Here is a 26,752-nt window from a genome sequence, read left to right as displayed (position 1 = left end):
CAAGGACACAACCACTTAAAGCCCATTGGCCAGAACTTAGACACATGACCACATACAGCTGCAAAGGATCCTGGGAAATGTAGTCTCTATTCTCTGGGAATTAAATTCTGATAAAAATCAGGGTTCCATTACTGAGTAGGAGAGGGAGATTGGACATAGGGGACAACTAGCACAGTGGACAACTAGCACAGTGATCTGGGGTGCAGGTCTCCACTGTCCTCAGAACTTCAGTCAGAATTCAAGGCCTCAGCTTGAGGATGGGCCTGGGTTTAGGAACAGGAGCTAGGAGTAGCAGTAGAAAGAACATGGTCTTCACCCCTCCCCCAGCTCTCCAGGACAGGATAGAGGCTAAACTCTTTTTCCTTTAAATATATTTTTTATTGTGAAGTATTTCAGACTGCCAGTCAAGAATAAAAAATACTATAATGGGAAAAAAAAAAGAACCAAGGGATGTAGGGGAGTGTATGTGTATGGAGGGGAGCCCTTAGAGGCCGTGTGATTCAGAGCAGTTTTTAAAAGCTTTGTAAACCTCAACCCATTCATCTTTAAAGAGTACCCAGTAATATCTTTCTCATTGGGTAGTTGTGAGGCTTGAACAAGAAAATGCCCACAAAGCACGCAGCAGAGTAACTGGCACAAAGGAAACTCTCAATAAATGGAATAAATAGTTGGGTAGACAGAGCAAAGCAACCAGAAAGCCAGGGCCTTGGGGGCTTTGGGCAATTTGTGCTCAATCTTTCCCAGATATACCAGATGCCTCAGTTCTAACGTTTAAAGGTTTATAATGACGTACCTCTTTCTGGAGGCTTGACACTCAGAGAATTCTGTTAGAGTCATGGCTCATAATCCCTTCTCAGTCTCTCACTGCTAATTCTGGGTCAAGGCTTCAGAAAATAGGCAGTGGGTAGAGCCACTCACTGTAGCTTGGCTCTCCAAAGGTGTTCTCCAAATCACAGGCCCTTTGGTAACAATAAAACAAGGGTCCAAGACTCAGGCACACATGTTCTTTGTCCTAGATGCCAGAACTCTTAAGCTCTGCCAAGCCAAGAAAGGAAATTTTCAGAAAGAGACCCTCTGTGGAAAAATCTCTGCTTCAAGCGTTTGAACTGTAAGGCAGTTGCCAGGAGCCAGTGACTGATTTAAAAATTCAGGGGAGGTGACCAGACGGGTGGGTGTGGAGAGAGGAGCAGCAAGGTAAGAGGAGCGTTGAGGGAAGGAAGGAGCAAGTATGTCAACTCTATGGTAACTGAGAATTCTAAATTATTTAGAGCAGCAGAAATCAGGACAGCTCAATGAGTTTTATTGCAGTTGACAACCAATCACGCATTGGATAATGTTTAGTGTATCATAAAATGTTATGGTAACATAAGAAGACTTACGTACATTGAAACTGAATGCTAGAGACATATTTGATTCATTTTCCCTCACACCTCCATCATGTAAATGCTGTGTCTGTCTGCTTCCCAGGCCCCTACACCTAATTTCATAAGCCATTAAGATTTTGGAAGGGCCTGGAGGCCCAGGCCCTGCACTGCCCCAATTAGGCTGAAACGTAAACCAGCAATGCACCACGCTGTGACCCTCACAGCCGGAGCAGACCCCAGGCAGTGCACTACCTGGGGCAGGCATTCGGCCCCAGCAACAGCAACGAGACCACACATTCTCCAGCTTGGACCTGAGTACGTCCCATGTGCGACAAGCTGTGTGTTTCAAATCGTGCACACAAATGGGGCAAGGAGCATTCTGAGTCAGTCCCGTGTCAGGAGTCACGAGGCAAATAATGGCAAGAGCAAGAGAAAAAAAGCAAGCAGCCACTCATCATTTCCTTCCTGATGCCCCTGCGCCAGAGTGGGAGGTGCTGTCCTAACACGTAGCTCAGTAAGCTTTGGAGGTAAGCTAAATGACATTCTAGATCCAGCCATCCCTGGGGAAAAATCAGAGACAACGTTCTAGAATAAGGAAAAAAAAAAAAACCCCAAAAGATAATAAGGACCATTCATTGCAAGCAAAAAGAATCATCACTAAGTCGAGGCTTTGTTTTCCAGTACCTCATTTTATTCCTAAATGAAAAATAAATTCCTACATCTCAGAGAACATGGTAGAGCCAAAAACAAAGTGAAAAAACACTTAAGCTCTAGAGTTACACAAACTTGGTTTCAAATCTCAATACCACTGCTGCGATACGATACACGTTATTTATCCTCGTAGCCCAGTTTTCCTATTTGTAAAAAAGTAGATGGCGAGATCTATGCTCAAGAGTTGTTGTGGGGGTTAATGGAAAAAATGCGCCTGGAATTATCAAATATAATACCCACAAAGGTAGGTACTCGATAAAGACTAACTCCCTTCCATTCCTGGAAATTAAAAAGGCCTTCAATTAGTGTTGCCTGGAGCACTGAGGGGGAGAAAGGATGGTTTTTGCTACCAAACAATGGGACCCCAGGATGGCAGGAAACAGGTCCCCACAAGAGCTACCTCCTGCATCCTTTCCTCTCTCTGTCCCACTCTGACTTTTCAAAATAAAGAAGCAAAGACTAAAAAATATGATAACCACAAAGCTTCACCCATGCTGAGATGACCGGACAAACAAAACATCAGAGAATTCCAGTTTTCCCAAACCATCACACCCTTAGTCTATGAAAATAGGCAACAGGCAGTTGAAGATTTAAGGGTGACTGTCCAGGAACACAACTAACCCTTTGCAGGAGCGGGGCAGAGGAGTCAGCCCTGTGTGCAGGATGCCGTCTGTAAGCCATTTGACTGGGAAGTCCAGGCTCATGGTGAAGTTCAGCTTGGAAAAAGTCACTTATTCACATGTCTGGGTCCAAGAATTTAAAATGCTGACTTTTATCTGGTAATTCATTGCAATGTGGGGTGAGTTGGTGCCTTTTAAAAATATTTTTCTGCAGAGTTCTGTAGAACCTTTTTATGAACCACAGAAAGTCAGAGGGAATATAAATATCGCATCTCCTGCAAACCTAGTAATTTGACTGGGTTGGGGACTTTTTGGCCTAGAATTTTCCTACTAAAAGTCAGCGAAGTAAAGTGAAAAGAGCAACAGATCAGAAATTGGGAGAATTTAATTCCAATTCCATTTCTATTGTGTGCTAGTTGTGTGACCCTGACTAAGTCACCCTCAACTGCTCACCCCGGAACGAAGGGGCTAGAATAGAGTGACCACTCCTGTAGGAATCAGCGGAAGTGCTTGCCCTCCCTGCCCGGTGGTTGGGGGCAGGACCTGGGAATCTTCATTGTTAACAAACACCTGTGATTCTTAAGTCCACTGCAGTTGACAAATCACTGGAAAAGACGATCCCCAGAGGACCTCTCAGACAGGACACTGATTCTAAATGCGTTTGTCCTAATGGAAGTGCTGGTTCGCTTGTAAATCAGTTCATAGTTTATGTACATGTTGAATCTTTCCCTCCCCTTTGCTTTTTCTAACCAAAGATATTGCCTCATTTTCTTCTCACTCCTAGCTAACTAACCAAGGCTAAAACACAACATCCTGTCCAACCTTCATTTTTCAAATGAGCCAAATAAATTTCAGTGTCCCTGACTCCCAGGTCAGTGCCTTGTTCAAGAGCTCTTGTACTTGGATTTCCTATGTCGTTTCCCTCGCCCAACAGTGAAGTCTTCAGTTTGGTTCCAAAGCCCTGCGTTTCTTCTACTTCCTGCAACAGCTGAGATTTCTCTAGAAATCTCTCATCCATGTATTTGCCCTGGTTAACTGAGTGGGTCACTGTATAAGGGGGTTTGGTACCAGACAGTCTGTAAAAATAAAACTAGTCAGAGCTGGAGGAGAATGATGGAGGTGATAAAATACTGGTGAAATGAGTGGTTTGTTACAGGGGAAGTCACCTGAACTCTCCGTGAGTGGACCACCATCCAGCCCCTGATGGTCAGAGGCTAAGATCCTCAAAGAGAGAAATAGGGACAAGTACCAAGTCTTCCATAAAAACAAATGTATTCAAAAATAAATATTCTTTATTCACGGATATATCCTTTTTACTTTATGGTATTAAATTACCTTTTCCTTTTTGAAATGATAGTAAAACAATCAGTTTTACAACTTTACTTGATTAAAAAAAAAATGACATTTAAAACCCCATGGAGGTTCCCCAGCCCTTGTTTTGGTTTGATTTTTATTTGAACTTTTATTGACCTCATGTGGCCGAAAATCTCCTAGGAAAACGTGTCCTCTCACTCTCTCTCTCTCCCAGCGGAGGTACATGGTCTATCGCAGCCAAAGCATCTAAAAGGGGCTCCCCCATCAGCAGCACTGGAGCAGTGATGGCCATGCATTTTTAATCATCAGTTTCCAATGGAACATCTTCAAGGGAAAGTTTTCTCTGCTTGAGCCCATTCAGAAGTGGTGATTTGGGGGAGCACCTTGACCTTTTTCAAAAGGAGCCCCACGGTGTTTGGGGGTTTTTTGGTAAGTGGTGGGGAAGATATTAATATTCTTATTTCAAATACGAAGGCAGAAACAGGAAGTGTGCACTTGGGTCTGTGAGTTGCCCTTTCTCAGTCCGAGCCTGTCTTGATGATCTGTGAGTCCTAGCTCGCTGTATTCATTTGCTGTTCTGTGTACTTTCAGGTAGGGTTTCCTCAGATTTTAATACATTTGCCTGGTGACCTGAAAAAAGAATCCTTTTAAAAGTCTCCATTCTGGGCTCCCCTTTTATACATTTTCCCAGTCTCTCAATACCTGGTAGAGCACTTCTGATGAAAGAGCGGGGCAGCGGGTTAGATTTCACACTTGAGCAGCTCTGAAAAGGGAGGGAACGTTTATACCCAAGGCAATGTACTTGGCTGGGAGTCTCTGTTCCCTTTGCTATTTCTGCAGATATTTATGCTTAAAAAGAAATTTCTCCCACCCCTGCAGCACAGCCAAACTTCTCCTCTGGCAGGATCCAGTCACACACACACACAAACAACAAAAAAATCTCTTTGCCTAAGAAAAGCAGATGAGCTGGGGTAGAAAAGAAGAGGACAAACACCACGACGTGGGGCCATTTTACAAAGGTAGAGGGGAGCATAAAACTATGACTTCCATCAGGTAAAACATGGCCTCCCATGTCCATCTTTGTTGGGGTGCATATGGAGACATGTCTAACATTCTTGCCCCAAATCTGCCCTTCAACTTATCTGGGAGAAAAGATTTATCGTCTTTTCTTTAGTTATTCAGTCCTTCATTAAGCCTTTCCAACCACAGAGAGGAGAACTTGAGACTTGTGGAAGATAGCAACAAAGATTTCTTATCCTTCCCCATCGGCCTAAGTCCCCAAGCTGCCGGGTCCCTGCAGGCAGCGGCAGGACCCCTCCCTCACTCCGCCTGGGTCTGTGTGGAGGCCTCTGGCTTGCTTACATAAAGGAATTCCAACTAGGATTTCAAGGGAAGCCTGGCTCCCACTCCCCCACCACTCCCAGCAGGCCGGTTCTGCAAAAAGGTATTCCCATATTCAGGATTCTTAGAGTATTTCTATGTTAAGTATCTGCTTGAATTACAGGGTTTGATGCCGACCTTTTAAACTGACAATTCCTAGTACTTTGAAGGAACTTTCACACTGCACAACTCAATTCCTATGGGGGAGAAGGATTCTAAGTAAGAGGTATGTCCTTCTTTCTCAAGACTGGGTTCACATGCAGATGCAAGGAACTAATGTTTCTTTTTTCTTTCTCTTTTTCAAAATATATGCATTGAATGTGTAAGTGCCCAGCATCTTCCTTGCCTCTGAGGATGCACAGATAAGACTTGATCACAGCCTTGAAGGGGCTCACACTCGCAAGACTAGAGAGGAGGGCTGGGTTCAACTGCGGGCAAGTCTGAGAGAAGAGGGGCTGATGAGGGCGGTGGTGTTAGAAGTCTTCGTGGTGATGGTGGTTGAGGCTTTTAAAATACAAAACAGATACTCAGAGAAGAATCATGTCGCTAGAAAGGAAACACTAAATACTTCCAAGATGCAAAACAACCTGGGGCTTTGAGAAAAGCCTAAGAATTCAAGTAAGAATCAAGAGCTTGAGCAATCGGTCTTGGTCTTGTCAACAATTTACTGGGTACTTTAGGCTCTTCCTCCAAAGTGTTCTGTAACTGCAGGGTGCCTTCTAAATAGAAGATGAAATTATTATTATAAGGTCCATTTAAATAAACCTCTTATATGAAAACGTCACCTCTTTCCAATTTGTTGAAGTAAGAGAGTCATAATATTTATTTCATCTAGGAGGTGTGAAGCTTAGTTGGGATTAATTTACTTCATTACTCCTTCCAGGGCACTTAAAATTTTATATAATCCCACATGTGGTTTGTACGAACTGACTTCAGGAGGATTTGATGAGAAACAGTATGAATATTTCATCAAGTTTTTTCACCATTCTTTCAAGTATAAACACCCTCATTCTAAGTTTTCCAGTCCCATGTTACAAGGCACCTGGTCACTGTGAGAGCTTCCCCAGGGGAGTCCTCAGCCAGTGTCGTTGCTGCCTCATTGACCACCACAGAATCCCTCTGCAGCAACATCCCCACCCCCCTGCCCCGTCTCCTCTACGCTTGAGGGATGTGAGATGCTGGTACAGCATGTACTGTTCACATGACTACCTATTTCCCCAAGTGGACTGTGAACAACCACAGGCCATCAACCTACTCATGTTCTGAATCTCTAGCATCTTACACGGTAACTTGCAGAGAGGAGGTGATTACGTAAATGTTCGTCGAATGAATGCGTGCACACACACCCCTGCTCTTGTTAGAAGGCAAAGCCAGCCTGCGTCTTCTGACCACGTGACTTGCCCCCCTGTTTCTCTTCTTCTGCTGTTCGTCCTCACCCCCACATCTTCCCTTTGCTCTCTCCCTCACCTAGTTTGATCTATTTGAGGCAGAGGTTTTCAACCTTGATTGCACAGTAGAATCACTGGGGGCAGTTTACAAATAAAATAAACACTACTGCCTGGCCCCACCAGCAGGGATTTGGGTTTACTTGGTTGGGGGAGGGGGCCCTGGTGTTGGTATTTTGTAACTGCTCCTCTTGTGAGGGGGGAGTGCAGCCAGGCCTGAAAGACACTGATTTAAAGTGATACTCCAGTCTCATCTTCTCCTGAAAAGGCGACTGCGCCTCTGATGAGTTTACCTTCCTCTGGCTTCAAAGTAGTAACTGTTTCAACCACCTATGAGATCACAAATCAAACGCTGCCTGTGACAATACCTTAATATTTGTTTGTTCTTTAATTCACACACTGCATTTGGGTTCACCTCCCATCCTTAGACCAGAAGAGCCCTGAAGGCAGGAACTGTGTCTTCTGCTTATTTGCATGCACGCCATGCATGTGGTGAGCCCAAAGACATATTTGATGATTAAAAACTAAAAGCAAAACACATAATAGAAGCCATTTTAACTCTACTCTAAGATATGTCCTTGGTAAGAATAAAACTGCTGCAAAAAGGGTGGGGCAGGATTGAAGCAGAGGAGGAAAAGAGTAAATAAAAGTCAAATGGAAAAAAAAGCTAAATTAGTCCAAAAGAAAATGTTTCCCAGCTTCTTAAGAGGGTTTTTGCAAACACTGATGCAGAATAAACAAGAGAATTAACTTGGCTTGTGCCCTGATAAGGAGATTTCTTTCTTGGTTATATAATTTTACAAAGTTTCCAGGGTGTAAAGAAAATAATCACCCAGGGAGGACTCCTTGCCTTGGACCATACAATTCAGCTCTTGGGTTAATCGGCTCGCAGATCTGCTCAGCTTGACCTGACCCCCTTCCAGCCCTGTGGTCTCAGACTAAGCCTCACATCCAAGAGCCCTGGTGTAGAGCTCAATGTCACAGAAAGGGGATAAAACGTAATCCTTAGTCCATAACCTTGATCTTTTGGTGCAGTGGCCTCTGCCTGTGCATTAAGGAAAAACAAACAAACAAACAAAAAAAACCCCATCCTGGTATATTCTCCAAGTGGCTGGTGTTCCACGGGTCTGCGTTATTACCCCAGAATGATCCAGGCAAGTTTTTCCTCTAAATTGTGTTAAAAGGAAGTATTCATCGGTGCAATTACCTTAAAAGCTAGCTTTAAAGTATTGTTCTTTGCACAGATCCCAGAAAAGGTTTCTCTTCATATGGCTTCTGTACTTGGTCATGAAGCAAGACCACAGGAAGGGCTCAGTGAATCACTAGGCACCCTCTGCTACGGTGAGATAAGGTCATCAGATAGAGACGTGTTTTCTATATCAAACTTTATCCTGGTTATTAGGCCACAAATTTAACAACCGGTCCAAGAGGCAAGCACCTTTCTATAGAGTACTTAATTAAATTTCTATAGATTAATTGGTTGGCCACTGGTCATATTTTACTTTAATTTCTAATTATTGTTTGAAAACACAATTCAATGGCATTTAACGCTGCTCTTGATTGATTGGTAATGATAGTAACAAGCTGTCCTTTGTAGATTAAGATAACACCACTGACCCATCTAATAGGATATGAGTTGATAGACTGTCACTGATCTATCCATGCTTTGCTCTTGGTTCTTCTCGTGACCAGTGGCCTGCATTTGACCTTATCAGCCAAGAACCCAAAGCCACCAAAAGCCTCCAGTCACCAAGGAGATACAAAATAATAGCATTGGTCATACCAGCCACACTTCCTGTTGACACTGACAAAATGGAAAGGACTGGTTAATTGATTAAAACAAAAGAAAAAGAAAAATGTGGCTCTAACTTCTTTATTTCCTAATAATTGCTAACTAGAATTAGTAAGATGAGGGTCTGGGAACCTGGAATCCATGACGCCGTACATAATAAGCTGAATCATAAAATCAGTGTGTGCCACCTAAAATCTAATACAGAGCTTAACTACAAGTTTTCAAGGAGTGGGGTTAAGGATCCATGACAATGACTGAATTCACAAGGAGTTTTGCTTCCCCAAATTAGAGTTTAGGTAGTAGTGCTCGACAATCCTTAATTATCTCCCTTGCAGCTACAAACAGGGCTTATTTAACATGCTTTCTAACTTAGGGTACAAACCAAAGGTCATTCAGTTCCTCAGGAACATTTTTGGATGCATTCCACCGAAAGAGAAGTAATGGGTTTAGAACCCACGATACTTGAATCACCGGGGAAAAGGTACCACTGAGGTAATGAGCACGCCAGGGCCTGAGAACTCAAGAATGTTTCCCTAAAGGAAAACAAGCAGCTCCATCCTCTCAGAACATGGCTGACTCAATCATCAAGCTGGAATGTTATTTACATAGTCCCAAGCAAACTAAGAATCCTCTGGTCTGTAACCAAGTGCACTCAGAAAGTTATGTCTGGAACAGGCAAAGGTTCATGTCTGTTTTTGATGATTCCTGAGTCCTTGAAAAAGAGCCAGTTTACCTAATGCAGGCAATGGGCAACAACTCCCTTCCCACCACCTTCTCCAGAAAGACCACCAGGGTGATATTTCATGCCTCTCTAATTAACAACTTGGATTTGTGATGTATTTAGCAAGATGGGCAAATCTGGGTTCTGAATTCAGCCCCATCTAACAAATCAGAATAAACATCCTGTCTTCTTACAGGAGAGGTCGTGATGGAACCTGGTCCACACAGCACGGTAAATGTGAAGTTAGACATCAGAGAAAAATAAATTTCCTAATTATGAAACATTTTACCAAAGGGGTCAGACTGTGCTGTTCCTTTCTTTGGAATGGAAGGGAAGACTAAGAAAGATGTAGAAAGTAACCTTTCTAACCTTTCTGGATGAAAGGAGGGGGCGAGTCTCACTTGAGTCTGGGATATAAAGTGTAGATAGAGAGCTCAGAAAGAGTCATGATCCTTTTGGATAATCTCTGGCATCATTCAGTACTCTGAACCACCAGCTTATGAGTTAATGCATAAGTACCCAGATCTGAGGAATAGTTTATTCACTTAGCAGGATCTGTGTGACCTGAGGATTTCAAAACAAACTAACCTCAAAAAAAGGCATCATCCTTATTTGATTTATACACAAATTATCTAGCCCTCAACAAATACCAGCTAAGGTTAAATGATCATTCATTCACCCTTTAGAGGTAGAGAGTTTGAGATCCCTAGAGGTGTGGACTATGGTCACTTACAATCTATTGGCAAATATCAGGGGGCAAGCTAACTCTCTGGGGTCTATTTTTATATTTTCTCTCCTCTATGTGACTTGTCTCCCCACGTTATAATAACCACTACTGAGGCAGGCAGGGATGCTGGTTTCTTTACCCACCCATTGACAGTGTTGGCCCAGGACAGACAGCGTGGCCATCTTTCAGAAGATGAACACTCAGTTTGCTGGTACATCTTGCCCTCTGCCCTTGACAGCCAGAGAACATTGTCCAAGCCCTCACCTGTCTTCGCTCTGAACCAAGGTCCTGGAGAATCAGCCGGGTGTTCACACAGTGACTCCAGGTGTTTCCTAGTGCAGCTGTCACACAACTGGACCCAGAAGTGCCTGAAATGAAACAGGGCAAAACCATGATTACGGACACCCTCTCTCACACGGTGTTTCACACAAACAAAAGTCCATTCACTGCTCATTGCTCAGACAGTACCTGGCAGACTGGTTCACTACACAGAATTTGATGAATTAGAGAAGAAGGAGGTGGGGGTTAAGGAATATGAGACTTAAAAAAGAAAGCAGCATGAGTTTCCTTCAGCCTCGGGGAAAGTGACCACCTCTGGGCCCAAAGATAACAGAGTTATATATCAATGAGACATTGCATTGCAAGGCAGCTTGGAGCCATTGCTAATAATAAATCAAGCCATTCAAGATGCATGGCAGAAAGGCACAATGCTACTATATAGAATAAGAGCCAGTTATGAAACAGTCTTAGTTTAATAGAGTTGTAAGACTTTCAGCTTGATAAGAGTCTTAATTCGATTTTCCTTATCAATATAGAAATGGTAGCATATGTATATAAAATTCCTATGCCTTTCTAACCCTGGCACATACACACACCCAGAAGAGGAATCTGGAAGATCTCACCATTTCCTATCTAATCTGTATTAGACATTCTTATCCCAGAGCAACATTCTTTTACCTTCTAAGACTTTCCTATAAGGGGGAGGATGTGAAGTAAACTATCTGAGCTTCTGGTCTACACCAAGTTGCATTTCAGCTACTATCTTACACCTTCTGAGCTGCAGTGATCCACCCTGACATCACCAGGAGGAGACATCCCTGTGCTCCTCCTCTTCTTGCTCGTTAGAGGCAGGCTTGCAAGTCCAGCCACTTAGAAGCCAGCCCCCTACTATCATAGCCGGCACATCCAGAGGTCTCTTCCAAACTCCTGTGCCTACTTTGGCCTCAGCCATGGGAGGAGGCCTAGTGTAAGGGGATACAGTGGGACTTTTAGTTTGCCTTATATCCTTATATATATTGGAAAGAGATGGAAAGATGCCACCTCTTTCCAGTGGAGAAACTAAATACAGAGAGGCTGAAATCCATTGAATCAGCTAAAACAAAATGAGGCCTTGAGTTTCTCATTTGTTGCCTGCTCACGGCATCATCTGATTTTTCACCCTCTCCGTATGGAATAGGAACTGGTCCTCTTTTCTGGGCCAGACATCTCTCAGGGTGGTCTCTCAATTCTGCATGGCCTTAAGCTCCTGGGCTCAAATACAGTCACAGATGAATGTGGTTCAGTGGTTCTAGGTTGGAGGTGATTTTGCTGGCAGCGTCTAAGGGAGCGCTGTGGTATCCAGAGGGCAGAGGCCAGTGATGTTGCTAAACACCCTCTGATGCACAGGATAGCCCCCACAACAAAGAATCCAGCCCCGGGCATTACAGTGCCGAGGTTGGGAACCCATGGGTTAGAAAAAACAAGGATCTATTTTCTCTGGTTCAAGCAGGCATGGAAATGAATTAGATGGAATCAACAACGGGGGCCTCAACAAGCCTGAGGATTTCAGAATGAGGGAGAACTCAGGGTAGGAAAGAAGGAAATTTAGGGTGACCTTGGTTCATCATGCACACAATTCAAAACACACACAAATTAATTTGAAAACAAAGAATCTAGACTGTGCTGATCTGATCATCCCGCTCCCTTACTGAAAATCCTTTGGCAGTCCTTGTGCTTGAGGATAAAAGACTAACTGCTGAACAAGGCGATCTGGGCACGTTGTGATCTGCATCTGCATCTGTCTCTGGCCGCATTTCTCTAAGCTCTCCCCGTGGACGGTCCCGCACCCTTCTGACTTCTCTGTCCCCATTCTCCTTCATCTCTCGTCAGCAGTTGATAAAGCTTCCCCCTCTTCTGGAATCCAATATACCGGCCTCTTCTGCTTCTCCTTGTACCAACCATGCTGATTACTCCTTTTCCTTCTCTGCTTTTCCTCTCCCTCTCTTCTGAGTTGTGGCTGGACCTCAGGGAGCTGGCCATGACCAAATTTCTTCCTCTCAAATAGCCACATGCATCAGTGGCTAGGAAGGCAATATACATTAATAAAGAGGCCAAGTGTCTTCATCTTAACATGTAGTAGCTCTTCACTACCACAGAGAGATGTACTGTCTTCCATTTTTCTTGAAACACACAACCCTCTCAGTCTATCTGCCATTTGTTCCTTTTTGATAGAGACACACTAACAGAGAAATTTTTTTTCCTGCTATAAGAAAACCAACACCACAGGGGCAATGGCGACTGATGTTCCTTTTTCTTGCATTTTTACAAAACAGCTTTGTTGAGATAATTCACACATCATACAGCCCCCTCATTTAAAGTGTACAGTTCGATGGTTTTTTACTATATTCAGAGTTGCTCGACCATCACGACAATCAACTTTAAAACATTTCGTCATCCCAAGAAGAAACCCCATCCCCCTGAGCCATAAGCCTCCAGTCCCTCTTTCTGGCCCTGCAGCCCTAGGCAATCATTAGTCTACTTTTTGTTTAATATGAAGTGTTAGGAGGTGATGGGGAGTAGTGGAGGTGGGTCAGTTAGAGAATTCATCCATGATCTCCAGGGGATAACTCCTATCCAGGTCCAGCGGCTCTGGACATATGGCATATGTCCATATGGCAATGAGTTCATGGTTAGCCACATCTTTTGATCTTTTAATTTTGAAAATCAATATTTTAAAATACAATCTCCTGATTGTAAAAGGTTGGCTGAATTTAAAAAATTTTTAAGAAATGCATAAATAAACATGCTTATGAGCCACGTATGACTCATTGCCACCAAGTTTGCAATGTCTGCTCCAAATGGCGTGTCCACACCATCAACAAGGATGCCACCCTTACATGGATGATTTCTAAGCCTTTGTCTCAACCTCTCACTTGCCCCAGCATCTGTCCTCCATTTTCAACCACAAGATCAGCATGCCTGACATAATGAATTCTGGTACCATAAATTCAGTATCTTCAAATCAAGCTCATAGCTTCCCATATCAACTTCCTTCTCTTTCTTTGTCCCTTTCTTTGGCCTTGTAGTTAATCTGTTTTGAAACCTCAGTTCCATTATGAAGTTTCTCCATCTCCCATGCTTCTCAACTCCAATAAACTGTGAAGTCTTATTGATTTAACTATAGAGACTCACCGACGTCCATTCCTTACAATCCATTCCTCCTACCCTAACCGAGATCAGACCAACAGCAGCTTTCACCAGGGGATGGCTGCTGTCGCTTCCTAACTTCCTAACCGCTTCCACGCTGCTCTCCATTTCTCCCTACTAAAGCATCCTCTCTTCTTCCTGCCTGATTAATCTCTCCAAGAACACATCTAAGCAGGCTACCCTGCCACTTATGATCAGCTGCTCAAAAACTTTCAGTGGCTCCCAAGTGCCTTTAAAGAGTTCTAAATTCCTCAGATTGGCATTCAAAGCTCTTGCAGCCTGTGTCCAACCTGCCTCTCCACACCTCTTCCCTCCATTCCACTTCATAAAGAGTCTGCTCCAACTTAATCACTTCGTCCCCACGTCCCCTCCACACCTGGATGCCTCTATGTCCACAGGTGGTCTTCAATACCACTTCCTACATGCCACTTCCCTGATCATCACAGAAATAATGTCTTCATCCTCTAAACTCCCATAATCCTTGATTTTACTCTCATGTTACTGGCATTTTCTATCCTGTCGTATGTTACTTATGCACTTTTCTTACCACCTCTGATATATATTTTAAGAGGGCCAAATCTATGGCTGATTTATGCTAGAATGCCTGAACCACAAGGTCCGAGACCCAGAGAATGCTTAATAAATAATCATTAAATAGTCAATAAGTTATTTCTACTAAACTTTGAATCATGTTATATATTTGTTTTAGTAGCAGATTTACATTCTTAATTCTTTCTTACTTAAGCCAAAATTAATAGGTTTACATTTTTTAAGCAAACTCTAGAAGCTTGTTTCTTAGATGCCCGCTAGGTGACAGGGTAAAGTGAGCCTGAACTTTAAAGTTTGCCAAGGAACAGCTACACGTGAATAACCAGGAGCTGCTAACTAGATAAGCACTCAAAAAGTGTTTTTGGTAATAAAACTATAGGTGCTTCCCAGGTCTGGATGATGTTTTCAGGAGTCAGAGCCACAGCTGACCAGTGGTGACTATTTAAAGAACTCCATGTCTCTAAACCAATGAAAATGGTATTAAAAAAAACACACTTGGCTGCTTTCCGGACAGGTAAGCTCGGGTCCTTACCAAGGGCCATGAGCAAAAATGACCATGAAAAATTTCCAACAGAAACCTTGAGTGAATAAACTTGAGGAGATATAAGTCTCAGGAGTGCTTACAAACATTAAGCCACCATAAAAGCAGTAACAGCAGGCCCCTGAAAGTTAATGATAAAGAGAAACAATATTTTTAAAGTTCTAAAGTTCTATACGCTTGGCACCAGGTAAGCCCTTTATATCAGGAGGGCTGACATCTTGTTTGAGCTCCATATCTCAGCTGCATCTTTCTTGATCCTCACAACCACCCTATGAGACAGGTAATATCATCAGCTCTATTGACAGACTAAGGCTATAAGAGATTAAGTAATTCTCCCAAGGTCACGTGTATGGTTAATGACAAAGCCGGGTTTGAGACCAAAGCTGACTGAGTCTTAACCAACTATTCCAATTAGCCTTCTCCAGGCTCCTTATGTCAAAAAGCCTGCTATTCTGCAGCCCGGGGTGGGGTGGGGGGTGGGGGTGGCCGGGAAGGGCTTGAAGAGCCCAGAGGCTCATCTCTAGAAAGACACTGATGGAAGTATCCTGTGAGCATGTTATCAAATCATCTGAACTCCGTGTGTCACTCAGGCTCTACACTCGGTTTCCTTTGTTCTGATGTACAGCGATAACCTGGGGCAAGGGGTTTCCAGAAAGAGGATTATGCATGCCCTGGCTTGGCAAGTTATTTAACCTTGCTCAACTGGCCCAGCAGCTGGATTCATGCAAATCAGGTGGCCTGAAACTGACCCTCTCTGGTGGGAGGCTTAAAAATCTGGTCAGGATTGAAAAGTTATTTCACTTAATAGGGCTTCAAATAGGGAGAAATAATTGAAGGGTGTTTATAGGTGGTGGGATGGCTTAAGAAAGGGAGAGGGGAAGCTGTCAGGTACTATAAATTTGTAACTTTATTTTCAACTAGAAAACTCAGTGGTCTCTAATGTTGTTTGACTTTCAGGCACTCCTATGCAAGGGCTGACATAAATGATCATTAATGCTGTTATGGGAAATTTAAGGTAGAAGGAATTTGCTTACTGGCTTTTCAGAAAAGGTGATTTCCTGCCCAATGACCTAATTGGTCAGGAAACAGATAAGTAAATCTTCTTTATGCTCAATTTAAGCAGAAGTTTAAAAATTGGGACATTTTCTCTCTCTCTCTCTCCTTTTTGATGACTGTGGTATTTAGGCCTGCCAAACCAGTATGACTTCATTGTACTAGAATTTGGTTGATTCCAATACAAATTTTTAAAAAATCAAATAAGTGAACTAGGTTTTGAAAACATTTTCATTATTGGGGATTTTTCACAATCCCAGGATTGAGCTTGCAGAAGTATCTGGGTAAGCTACATAGAGAAAATCTAATTTATTTACACTGAAGTCAGGTCTCTGTAAAAAAGGACTGGGGGAACATTCATGCTCTACTCTCTCAGAGACACTGCTAGGCGAGTCAAAGCATGCTCTCTTTCTGTGACTGCTCACCCATCTGTAAAATGCGAATAATCATCCTTGCCTCTAGGGAACCAAAGGCTCTTGGTGACCCTTAGAAGGAGATATTTGATACGTATAAATGACAAGAACACTGATGATAAAACCCTGAAGATGAAATTCTAGGGAGAAATGAAGTTTATTCATCACTTTCTATATTTTTTATTCTTCTAATAATGAGGCACACTAGTACAGCTCAGTAATGAAGTGGTTAAAACAACAGGATTTGGATTCTGGATTATCTTTCATGACTATTATCTTTTGGATCCAATTCTGCACTCCTCTGGAGTGGGAGTTGATTATGAAGACAAATGTCTCACAAGGCAAGGGGCCCTCTCTCTACTCTGTACACAGGGTGTAGTCCTCGTGCAATCAGGCTGGAGGAGGATGATCAGGTTGCTATGTAGCCTTGATTTCCAGAAAGGTAATGATGGGCCTCTGGTACCAACTGGTGTCAGTATTCAGAAAGGGCCCGTTGGGGAGCTTTCAATGAGGAAACTCCTTCTCTGAAAACATTTCAATTCATGACTCCCGTGCTAAGCATTTCTGAGAGGTCAAACTGAGTCTCCAGTACCTAACATGAAAGTGTGCCCTGTAGCAAAAGGGTCAACTTTAAAAGAATAGACTTTTCCATGTTTAAAAAAAAAAAAAAGTATAAACAAAGCAGCGACTCCCAGAATAGGAAGAGAGGGAGAGGAAAAGTTCATGGACTAAGAGGGCTGGATTTTCTGAACATTTCATCCCTCCTGCTCCTTTAGATGAAAGGTAACTTATTAAGGCTAGAAAGAGGAAATTAAAAAAAAAAAAAAGAATTAAAATACTCACAAATTTTTTCAGTACTGAAATGAGTTTGAGGAAGGAGAAGGTATGTTACCATTGGAGTTGACATTCTCTTTCCTATGTCTTATCCTCACATCCTGAAGCATGTTCTATATAATGCATATGATCTGCTGCTGGCTAGGAGACAGGACCCTGGAGTTCGGTTTCTCACTTAGCTGTGGGCTTTTAATGAGACCAGGTGGGAGAAGAGAGTGAAGTAACAAAGTACATCAGAGCAGGCCTTGGTAATGACCAGCTACTTCACTTCTCTGAGCCTCAATTTTCTCATCCATGGCAGGAAGGGGTTGTTCAAAATGATCCCAAGAGTCCCCACCTATACTGAGAACTTTGAATCTATGGCATTTTAATGGCAAGAAATTAGTTCCTCATTCCGGACCTCACTTTTTCCAGGAAGTTTGAGAATGCTCTACTCCATGTGCTGTCTTTGAATGTCTGTGCCCTACCCAGCACCCATTTAAGTCTGAAGAGAGTGCAGACTTGTGGTCCTTCTAAGCGCAGATTTCTCTCCAGACTAGGGATTTTTTCTTAGCCTATCCTACCTACTAAAACCTTATGATGGGTAAACACATACTGGCCAGTGGCCAAGCCCCAGGCAACCCAACTTCATAATAATAGAGCTTAAAGATGCGAGTCTAAGTGAGAGAGCAGGGATTAGAAGGGGATTATCATTCATTAAATTCAGGTTCTCCTGTTTCAGACCAGGCCCAGGGAAGTTGCTGAGCTTCAGCGTATGTTTTTTATTGGGTCATTCATTTGAACGGAGGAAGTGACTGAGAATCTTGTTCAGTCCCAATAGAAAGACGAAGTGGGGAAATACTTAGATCTGCTTTTCCCCAAGTTTCCCAGAGCAGCCTGAGTTACTTCTGCTAGTGGAGCATCAGCTCTTTTTCTATTTGAGGCAGAAAGCCAGAATTTCAGCAACCAACACTGAAGAGGATGAAGATGGGTAAAAGCCTAGGATAGGCCATTTGTAGAATAAGGATTCAAGATGACCTCCAAGCTCCACAAGGCCACAGGGCAAAGATACCATATAAAAGAGATTGAGGCAGGCTCAGACATCTATTCTCCAACAAATTAATTTCCTTGGGGGCTTGTGGTTCACTAACTGAACCTGTGAACCAGCTGTACTGAGGGTGTACTCCACTTCCTCAGGTCTTTGAAATTGACAATAGTCTGTAGGTCAAGTTCCAACGGAAGTGATATTTCTGACCTAGCTCTATAAATAGAGCACTGGAAAAAACCTATCAGCTGCAAATGGCCCAGGGACCACACGCTATCTATTAAGTAAGTAACCACAGTATCTGAGCTGCCATTTTAGATGAGAAAAAAATATCTTTTGTTATTTATAATCTTCTGAGCTTTGAGATTCTTAAAATACTTAAAAGCTATTAGTCTTCTTTCAGATTTACAAATAAAGGATCCGAGGCATAAAACCACACAGTAACTGCCTCAACAGAATCTGCCCACTGAGGAAGGCATTCGGCTTGAGTGAAGAATAAGTCTACTCCATTTCAGTATAGCACAAGATTTCCTTTCCAATGTCTGTTGGCTGGAGGTGAAAGAGGTGAATGCGGTCCAGAATCTTTACTTGCACAACACACCTAGGCTGATCCAAGTTACAGTAAACTCATTACTGAGGAAGGTAAGAAGCGAGAAGAAGACAAGAAAAGGTGGGGTGATCAGAACCTTTGGAATGCAAGAATTAGGGATGTATTAATCCTCCACAGCAGAAAGCAGAAATAGAGTTAGTTAATCGCTAGGATAAAGACTGGCAGGCATCAGCACAAACCACTCAAATGACTCTGCTAGTTTTTGTGTGGGGAGAAAATGCTGTAAGTTTCCCATCGCTTTAGAGTGCTCATGTAAGTTATCTTTTCAACCAGGACACCTTTGAAAATGAAACAAGGATATCTTAAGAAGAATAGCAGGATAACAGAGATAAATCAGGACTGTTCTGGGCAAACCAAGATGTATGGTGACCCTACAGAGATATCTTGTAGGAAAAATGTTCAGAGTTGGGATGAGGATGCTCACCCTACAAAGAATTGGTCATTCTAGAACCCATCTCATTTGCAGCAAAAGTTCTACAGGGCACACTGCATAGGACTTCTCTGCTAAGTCCACAGTAACAACCATGAAGGTCCTCAGAGACAGGTAGGAAAACACAGGCTTGGGAAGAATAGAACTAGGGTGTCAGAACTGAAAGGAATAATCTCCCCCGACCCAGCTCCGCTTCCAGCACTGCCCGGAAGCCCATGCCCTGAACCCTTTCTCTAATAACCCAGCTTTCCTCCTGCTACTCTCCATTTAAGGAAAAAAAATGGTGAATGGTGACCTGTAGCTAAGTCTCCTGATCCTTTGAAAAGAACTCTTTAATTAAAAATAAATTATATGTGTGTGTGTGTGTGTATGAATCATTTTGCTGTACACCAGAAACTAACAAAATAAATGAATTCAGTCACTAGAGAAAACAAACTATCCTTAAGGAAATGCTAGCAAAATAAAACAAAGAAAACAAAAACCCAACATTTAAGGAAAACTGAAGCATTTTCTTTCTAATTTAGGCTTCATTCAATATAAGCCAGGAAGATGCTTATGTGAAACAGGTTTTCTTCCACAACAATGCATCCTACCTGCTCACTGTAAATCAGTGGATTTCTCTAATCGTGCCAGTCGGCCACCTGGGTGTGAGCTTTGCTTTGCTCTTCCACTCTCATTGTAGAATCTGAGGCAGCAAGAGGATACCAGAGATAGATTCTAGTAAGTCTTGTGTATTATAGCTGGTCATCATCTCACTTTGCTGGTCATCATCTCACTTTTTGACCATTTGATTTTTTTTTTCTAGGTCACTTTTTTTTTTTTTTTTCTTCCCTGGCTGAAGCAAAAGGAATACAGCCATACAGCCACTTACCCTGATTTCAGATTGTTTATAGTCCTGGCTGCTGGGGGAAAAAAAATCACCCTCAAGTGTGTGCATTGTCTTTGGATAAAGCTGGGAAGGGCAAAAAGTGGCATATTCTTTTTTTTTTTTAAACATTGTTTGGAATTTATATATTTTTCAACTATTTTTATTTTTTATTTACTTATTTATTTTGTTTGTTTTTAAAGTGGAATATCTTTTATCTGTCACTCTTCCTGGGGAGACTGAAACTATAGCGAAGTAGTATCTGGTAGCTTTACATAAGGAATTAATTGGACAATGAGTGAGCCAGGTGACAGCCCACCTGAGTAAAGAGCAAAGGGACACACTAACAGTCACAGGGTTTGCCGTTGGGAACTCAGCTCACAAGGCAAACCCAGGACCCGCAGACAGGGCTCTTCCCCAAGGCCTTGCTGATGCAGAATCAGGCCCAGGTTCTGCCTTCACTTCAGGCTGACACTGGATCACTGGCTCTTTGCAAGTAATAAGGACACAAGGGAAAAAAGAATGCTGTTGGTTATCAGGAAATATGTTCTCCAAAAGTATTTCTGTAAAAACAACAGTGGCTTAAAAAATAGTTAATGCAGAAAGACATTCCAACTAAATATAATGTCTAATCCTGGACTGACTCTTGGATGAGGGGGAATAAAAGCCATAAAGGACACTATTAGGACACCTGGCAAAGTATGAATGTGGCTGGTATATTGGATAATGGTATTATATCAACACTAATTTCCTGGGTGAGATCATTGTATTGTGGTTATGTAAGAGAAGTTCTTGTTCTTAGGAGATAAATGTTGAAATATTTGGGTTTAAAGGGTCATGATGTCTACAACTTATCAGCAAAGATGACTAGAACAAACAAATATTATAAAAAAAATAGGGAGGAGGGTATGCCTCAGTGGTCGAGTGTGTACCCAGCATGTGCCTAGTACCTCCATTAAACAAACAAACAAACTTAATTACATCTCCCCCTCAGAAAACAAAATAAATTGACACAATTATATGAGAGTGATAAAATAAATGTGGCAAAATGCTAACAATTTAGGGGAAGAGTGTGTAGGGGTTCACTGTACTTTCCTTGGAACTTTTCTGAAGATTTAAACTTTTTTTCTAAAAAAAAAAATTAGTGTGAAAGTATAGATTGACCTATTCTAAGAGATGACTTAGCTCAATGATACAAAATCAGAACACAGAACTGGATCTCTTGAGAAATTACTGGGGCACTGTTCATATGTGTGTTTGTGCATCAGAATCACCTAAACCAGGTAAACCACTTTTAACAATTCAGAATCCTCGTTCTCATACCAAAGCTAACGAATCAGGATCTCTGAGTGGTGATGCCCAGAAGTCTGCATTTCAACACGCTCTTCCAGATGATCTGTTTATACATTAAAGTTTGAAAAGAAAAATCGTATTAGGCATTTGTTTTTTGCTTGTAATGGCAGGCTTTTCAGAGCCCATGAAAAGTGCATGCAATGGATGTCACAGATGCATCTGCATTAGAAAATCTCCACCTAGTATCTTGTGATGTAGCTTAGCATCCTTTTCATCATGGAAGACATCATTCTGGTGAATGCCCTTTGGCTGATTTCCCAAGGGAAATAGAGAAGCGACGTAAATGCTCTTTAGAAAAGCCATACTTCATCTGGTTGGAGTGGTTGTCAGAGGAGCCACCCAAAACCCTAATTCACAAAGTGGAGGAGGGGCAGCTGACGGCCTGCGGCAGGAAACAGGACAGGGCTAGTGATGGGGCCCAGGTCCCCCACTCAGGCAGAGACCTTCATTAAGGTCCCCAGTCAGACTCCTTGACCAGCATTTCTTCTAGACACCAAATAGCTCCGCCTTCAGAGTTCAAGCTTCCCTTTGTTTCTTCAGCAAGAACAGGAACAGAAAGTAAAGAGAATATAGCAGGACAGGGGACAGAAGCCCTGAGGTGCTTTGAAAACTCCAGAGTATGTAAGAGCAGCCAGTGAATTCAAGTTAAAGTGCGTTAATAAACACTGCTTCCCTCAAACTCACAATGCGGATATAATCATTCCTCCCATTTCACAGACAAAGAAGTGACCTGATTACTGAAAGCCACCTAGTCAGAGGCAGGGCTGGGGCCTGAGCCCAGGCATCCTGTGACTTTCTGCTCTTCCAGCTGCCTCCCCTTTGGCACCAGAGAGCGCACCACTGTGGAGAATGCTTTTAATTCTCACCTTGCCCAGAGCGCGAAGATTTAGTGTTGTGCTTTCCTTCAGCCTGTCTCAAGCACCCCTTTGGGAAGCAGAATGATCATGACTGGAATCAGGATATTTTCATGTGTGGGAAGGAATGGAATGCTGGCATCACGTATGTTTGCTGCCCTGAAGGCTCTGAAAAGGGGTAGGGGGAAGATGTGGACTGTGGAAAGCCGCTGAGGCCATCCCAGCACCCTCAGCATCCTGAGTTTTAGGCAAGAACCCAAAGGTTCTTTGAGTTTGTTTTCCCACACTGGTGAATTCAGCCTGGCTGCAGAGTCCCCTCAGTTCAGTCTGTGTTTTCTTGACATCTGAAGCTGGGCTTCCCGAGTCAAGGCTACAACAGAAGCAGCTGCACTTCTCCCTTTTAGGGGTGTGCACATGCACCCATGTGCGCGCGCACACACACACACACACGTGTGCATGACGGCTAGCCCCATGGCCATGATGCCAACAGAAGGCTCAACATAGATTGGGGCCACAGAGGAAGGGCAAACTCCGTTTGTCAGTTTTCACAGGAATTCAAAGTGGCCCCCGGATCACAAGTTGTAAGGTCCAAACGATGTGCAGACTGCCGGGGTGTGTGGGATCTTAGGCAATGGACATGACCTTGCTTTAACTTCCACAAGTGTTCCTTCAAGAGAGTGTCCCAATCCCTGGTGGTACGGTCAAGTACTTTCAGGCAGCAGCCTCATGGCGGGAGAGGGAACTGGCGACCCAAATGTGCTGATGCCTACAGAGTTATTTTAATTGGGGGAACTGGCTTTGGTGGCAGCAGGCAGTCAGTCCACATCTTCAAAATACAAGTTCTTAAGCAAGCAATTTCCTTCTTCTTTGAAGGCCATTGTTTAGCTACAGGAGAGAACTACGGGGTTACTGAAAATGACAAGATTCAGCAAAGGGACCAAGACTTCCAACTTGGTGTAACCTGTCTCCCATCTCAGATGTCAGCTGATACGAGAAAGTAGGGAATTATGGGGTAACATTTTGGGATAATTACCCAAAATGTTGCGGGCACTAAGCTCAATATCTTACACACGTTATCTCAGTGAGGGAGATGCCATTGGCCCACCAATTTTCTAGGGAAAGAAGTTGAGCTCGAGAGCAGGTAAGTGATGGCTCAAGGTTACTCCGCAAGTGGCAGAGCAAGGATTTGAACCTAGCAATCTGACGAGTCACTTCTTTCAGCCATTCGAAAAATATTAGAAGAATGAACACTCATTTCCCTCCCTGGGAGGGAAAATTCACGGCGCCCACTAGCCCCATTTTCTAGATACTCCACTCATTTCCTTTTTCTCATTAAATTGTAATATTCAGTTGCTTATTCAGAGACACCGATGCCTGTCTAGAAAGGCACATTTTAATAGTGTTCTCTCCCTCATTGTTGGGAAGGTCTTAGTCATATGACAGGTTTCTAGAAATTGATACCAAAGAAAAATAAATCTCCAGATTCTGTAGCTTTTCAACTGAAAATATGTAAAATGACCTTAGTTGCCAAAATCATGGCTGGCTTGCTTTCTGTGACTGTAATCTCCACATCTGGTTCACCTTCTTTGCCAGATGGACATGATTCTCTATCATTTTTATATCTTAGGATGTTTCTACAGTTTATGACATTTCTAAGTGGAATCGCTCTGGTAATCATCATTATAACCCCACTGATAATTGCATTAGTTCTTGTATCATGTTCTCCATAGTGAAAAATCAAGCAGCAGAAGGTAAATGTGAGAGTGAGAAGACCCCCCTGGGAAGCCTGTCAGCCCGTCTTCTCGTCTGTGCTGTGGCTGTGGGATGCGAAGGGAGGCGATAACCACAGTTAATATTTACGGGGACCTACTATGTGCCAGATATGACTCCAGCCACTTTACATGATAAAAATCTCTCAATCATTTCAACCACAATACAAAGTCAGATACTGTAATTGCCCTCATTTTACAGATGATGAAACTTTGCCCATGTTGGTACAGCTAGTAAGTGGTGGAGGCAGGATTCAAACCCTGACAGTCTGGCCTGTGTTCCAGCCTTCTCCAGGATTCCGGCAAGCAACCAGGGCTGGGAGTCCTTGTTCTAGATGACTTCCCATGTCAGCGGCTGAGTCTGACCCCAGCGGTGGATTATCCAAACAGCCGTAGCCAAGCACGGCCCGTAAAGTTTTCATGACATTACCAGAAACTCATCTTGTTTATGAAAACACAGTAATGGTACAAACAGAAGAGTCATGTATTTAGCGTTTTTTTAAGTAAAAGATTTTATCATCATTGGAAGATCTTATCATTGTTCTTAGGTGACATGCCTACGGTCACACACTTCGTCACAGGTCAAGACTAGAACAAACACCCCTTTACGTACACTCCCGGAACCTCAGGACCTACTGCGTCTCTTAGACGACACCATGGCTTCCCGCCCAATCAGGTGTCCCTGTAACTAACTACACAGCTCCATGCAAGTCCAGAAAGATCACTGCACCCACCTCACAGCAACCCTACCTCTAAATCAAAAACGGCACAATGGCAACAATATTAGCAGCAACAACAAAATAAGAATAAAATAAATGGCGGAAAGACCTCTAGGGTATAAAAATGTCCTTAAACTGATCATCGAGGGAAGGAAAGGGAGGATTCCTTCTTGAAAGAGGCAAGGGCCTGCCAGCAGGAACTTAAAACTCTTTATTCTGTATTTTCTTTCTGCATGACTGGAAAGTTTTTCTATCCTCCCAACTCCCACCCCTATCAAAAGAATACCCCCTCAAGACAATCTCAAAGTTTAAAAGTAGCTAACTCTCACTTCAAAAAAATTTTCTTCTTAAAAAAAAAAACCCTCAAAACCCCATAGTGGTTGTAAAACTGCTTTGTGTGGGAGAAGGGGCAAGTTTTCTCTTAAGAGCGGCTGATTTCATAGGGTTGGGGGAAGAGGGAGTTGAGGGGGAAAGGGTGGGAACGCAGAAGAAGGGGGGGCGGGAGAGCAGGGGATAAAAGAGGGAGAATCGCTGGCTTTAAAAAGCAACATTGTCCAGAGAGGTGAAAGGGAACAGATGGCCGTGGAGAATGTGGTCCTCAAAGCCCCGAAGAAAGGGCCGATGCTGACAGATCTTGCTGTTTCCCATTGATGCCTGACTGTTCTAGTGTGGGGAGCCGAGGCCAGTGCAGGGGACAGACCTCTGTTCCCAGCGGCTGGCTGGGGCACTGGCACTGAGGCTCACTGAGAAAAAGCGCAGGCAGGGGTGGGTGGGGAGGAGGGCCAGCAGCTGTGGCCACAGAGGGCAGGACAGTGGCGGCGTGAGCACTTCCACAGCCTTCTCTTCTGGCCCGGCCGGGAAAGGTCAGCCCAGCACTGGGCTTGGCCCTGGCAGAGGTGAAGGAAAGGACAGCAGCTGGGGCCCCACGGCTCAGCATCCTACCACCCCCCCCATCCCCAAACACCCTGGGGGAGGCACGTCTGGGACAAAATAGATACCTTGGGAGAGGGAAATGAAGAAAATATTCCAAATGCTTTGAGAGGATTGAAACAGTCAAACTACAATAAACAAAGAAATTTAGGCCTTTGAAAGAGGTCAGAGAATCCTGCCAAGTAAACCCCGTATTATTTCATGGAGTCTCAGGGCAGAGAAGTGATATGCTGAGGAAACACAGTATGAGCTGGTGGCAGACTCAGGAAGGAGTCCAGAGCTCTGAGTCAGCCCCAAAGAGGTGCCAGATTCCAAACGGGGCTTTGCTGGACATGATGGGATGGCAGGAGGGGCCGAGGGGCTGCTGGCGCCCAGGGTGTGTTCACGTGTGTTCACGCGTGTGTGCACAGCGGGCATCCGGGTGGAACTACTCACGGGCTCATCACTGGAGGATGTTACTGGAGACTCATAAGTCACCACAGAGTGACACTGGTCCAGGCACCTCTGGCCTCCTGGGAGGAGAGAGCCGGCAGTCAGCCCCCACAGACGGAGGCCTGGAGAATGGATTAAGAGGGGTAAGGATTTGCGAGAGCAGCAATTACAAAGTGGCCCAAACTTCAGGGGACAGAGACGCATCAGTGTAATTTCCTTAACATAACTTTGATGAAGAAAATAACTGTTCCAAATGACCTCTTGAACTCTCCTTACATTCTCGAGAGGATGATGATAAAATTCAGCCCCACGCCTGCCCAGTGAGGAGGGAGTCACGTGCCTTCTGGCTCACCATCCAGCTGGCCCACAGAGAGCTGCACAAACTCGAAACAGTTCTCTGGTTTTGATTTGCTTTCTCTCTTCTTCCCTGACCCGGAAAATGAAAGAGAACTGAACTCAGGGCCGAGGGTCTTGAGACAGTGGGGCATGGTTTTGGAGAAACAGATCAGAATCATCATTTGGAAACATTCCCACATGTCTCAGGTCCCCATGAACCTCCCTCATCTGACCCTCAGTGGGAGTAAGAAGTTAAAAGGTGGCTCTCAATACATTTAGTGACCTGGCAAGTTCACCTTCACCTGGACTGGGTCTCTGTTTCCCAAGGAAAGAGGATTCCACAAAGGCCATCAAGCCACCGGTTTTGCACTCAGTACATCCGAGTTACTGAGAAAATTCCCATGGAGCAGCGTAGCAAAAAAGATCAACCATGATGAAGACCTTGCCTTTTTATTTCCATGCTTCATCCAAATTGCTCCCCGGGTGCTTTTAGATTTAGAA

At 43.5% G+C, this 26,752-nt stretch overlaps 1 protein-coding gene across 5 annotated transcripts in view; it reads right to left on the bottom strand.

Moving 5' to 3' along the window:
- RAD51B (RAD51 paralog B) overlaps positions 1-26,752 on the bottom strand; it is a 697,181-nt gene that overhangs the window by 225,900 nt on the left and 444,529 nt on the right. For all 5 annotated transcript variants that reach the window (XR_010381010.1, XM_064486060.1, XM_010976604.3 and 2 more), the window contains exon 9: positions 10,339-10,442. Coding sequence is in view for 4 of the 5 variants with exons in the window: in XM_064486060.1 (XP_064342130.1) it covers positions 10,339-10,442 (104 nt within the window). In the remaining variant the exon portion in view is untranslated. The remainder of the gene's footprint in view (positions 1-10,338; positions 10,443-26,752) is intronic.

Source organism: Camelus dromedarius, chromosome 5 (genome assembly GCF_036321535.1).
Source record: "Camelus dromedarius isolate mCamDro1 chromosome 5, mCamDro1.pat, whole genome shotgun sequence".
Classification (NCBI taxonomy): Eukaryota; Metazoa; Chordata; class Mammalia; order Artiodactyla; family Camelidae; genus Camelus; species Camelus dromedarius.
Note: the sequence above shows the minus strand (reverse complement) of the source record. Positions and strands in the feature narration are given on the sequence as shown.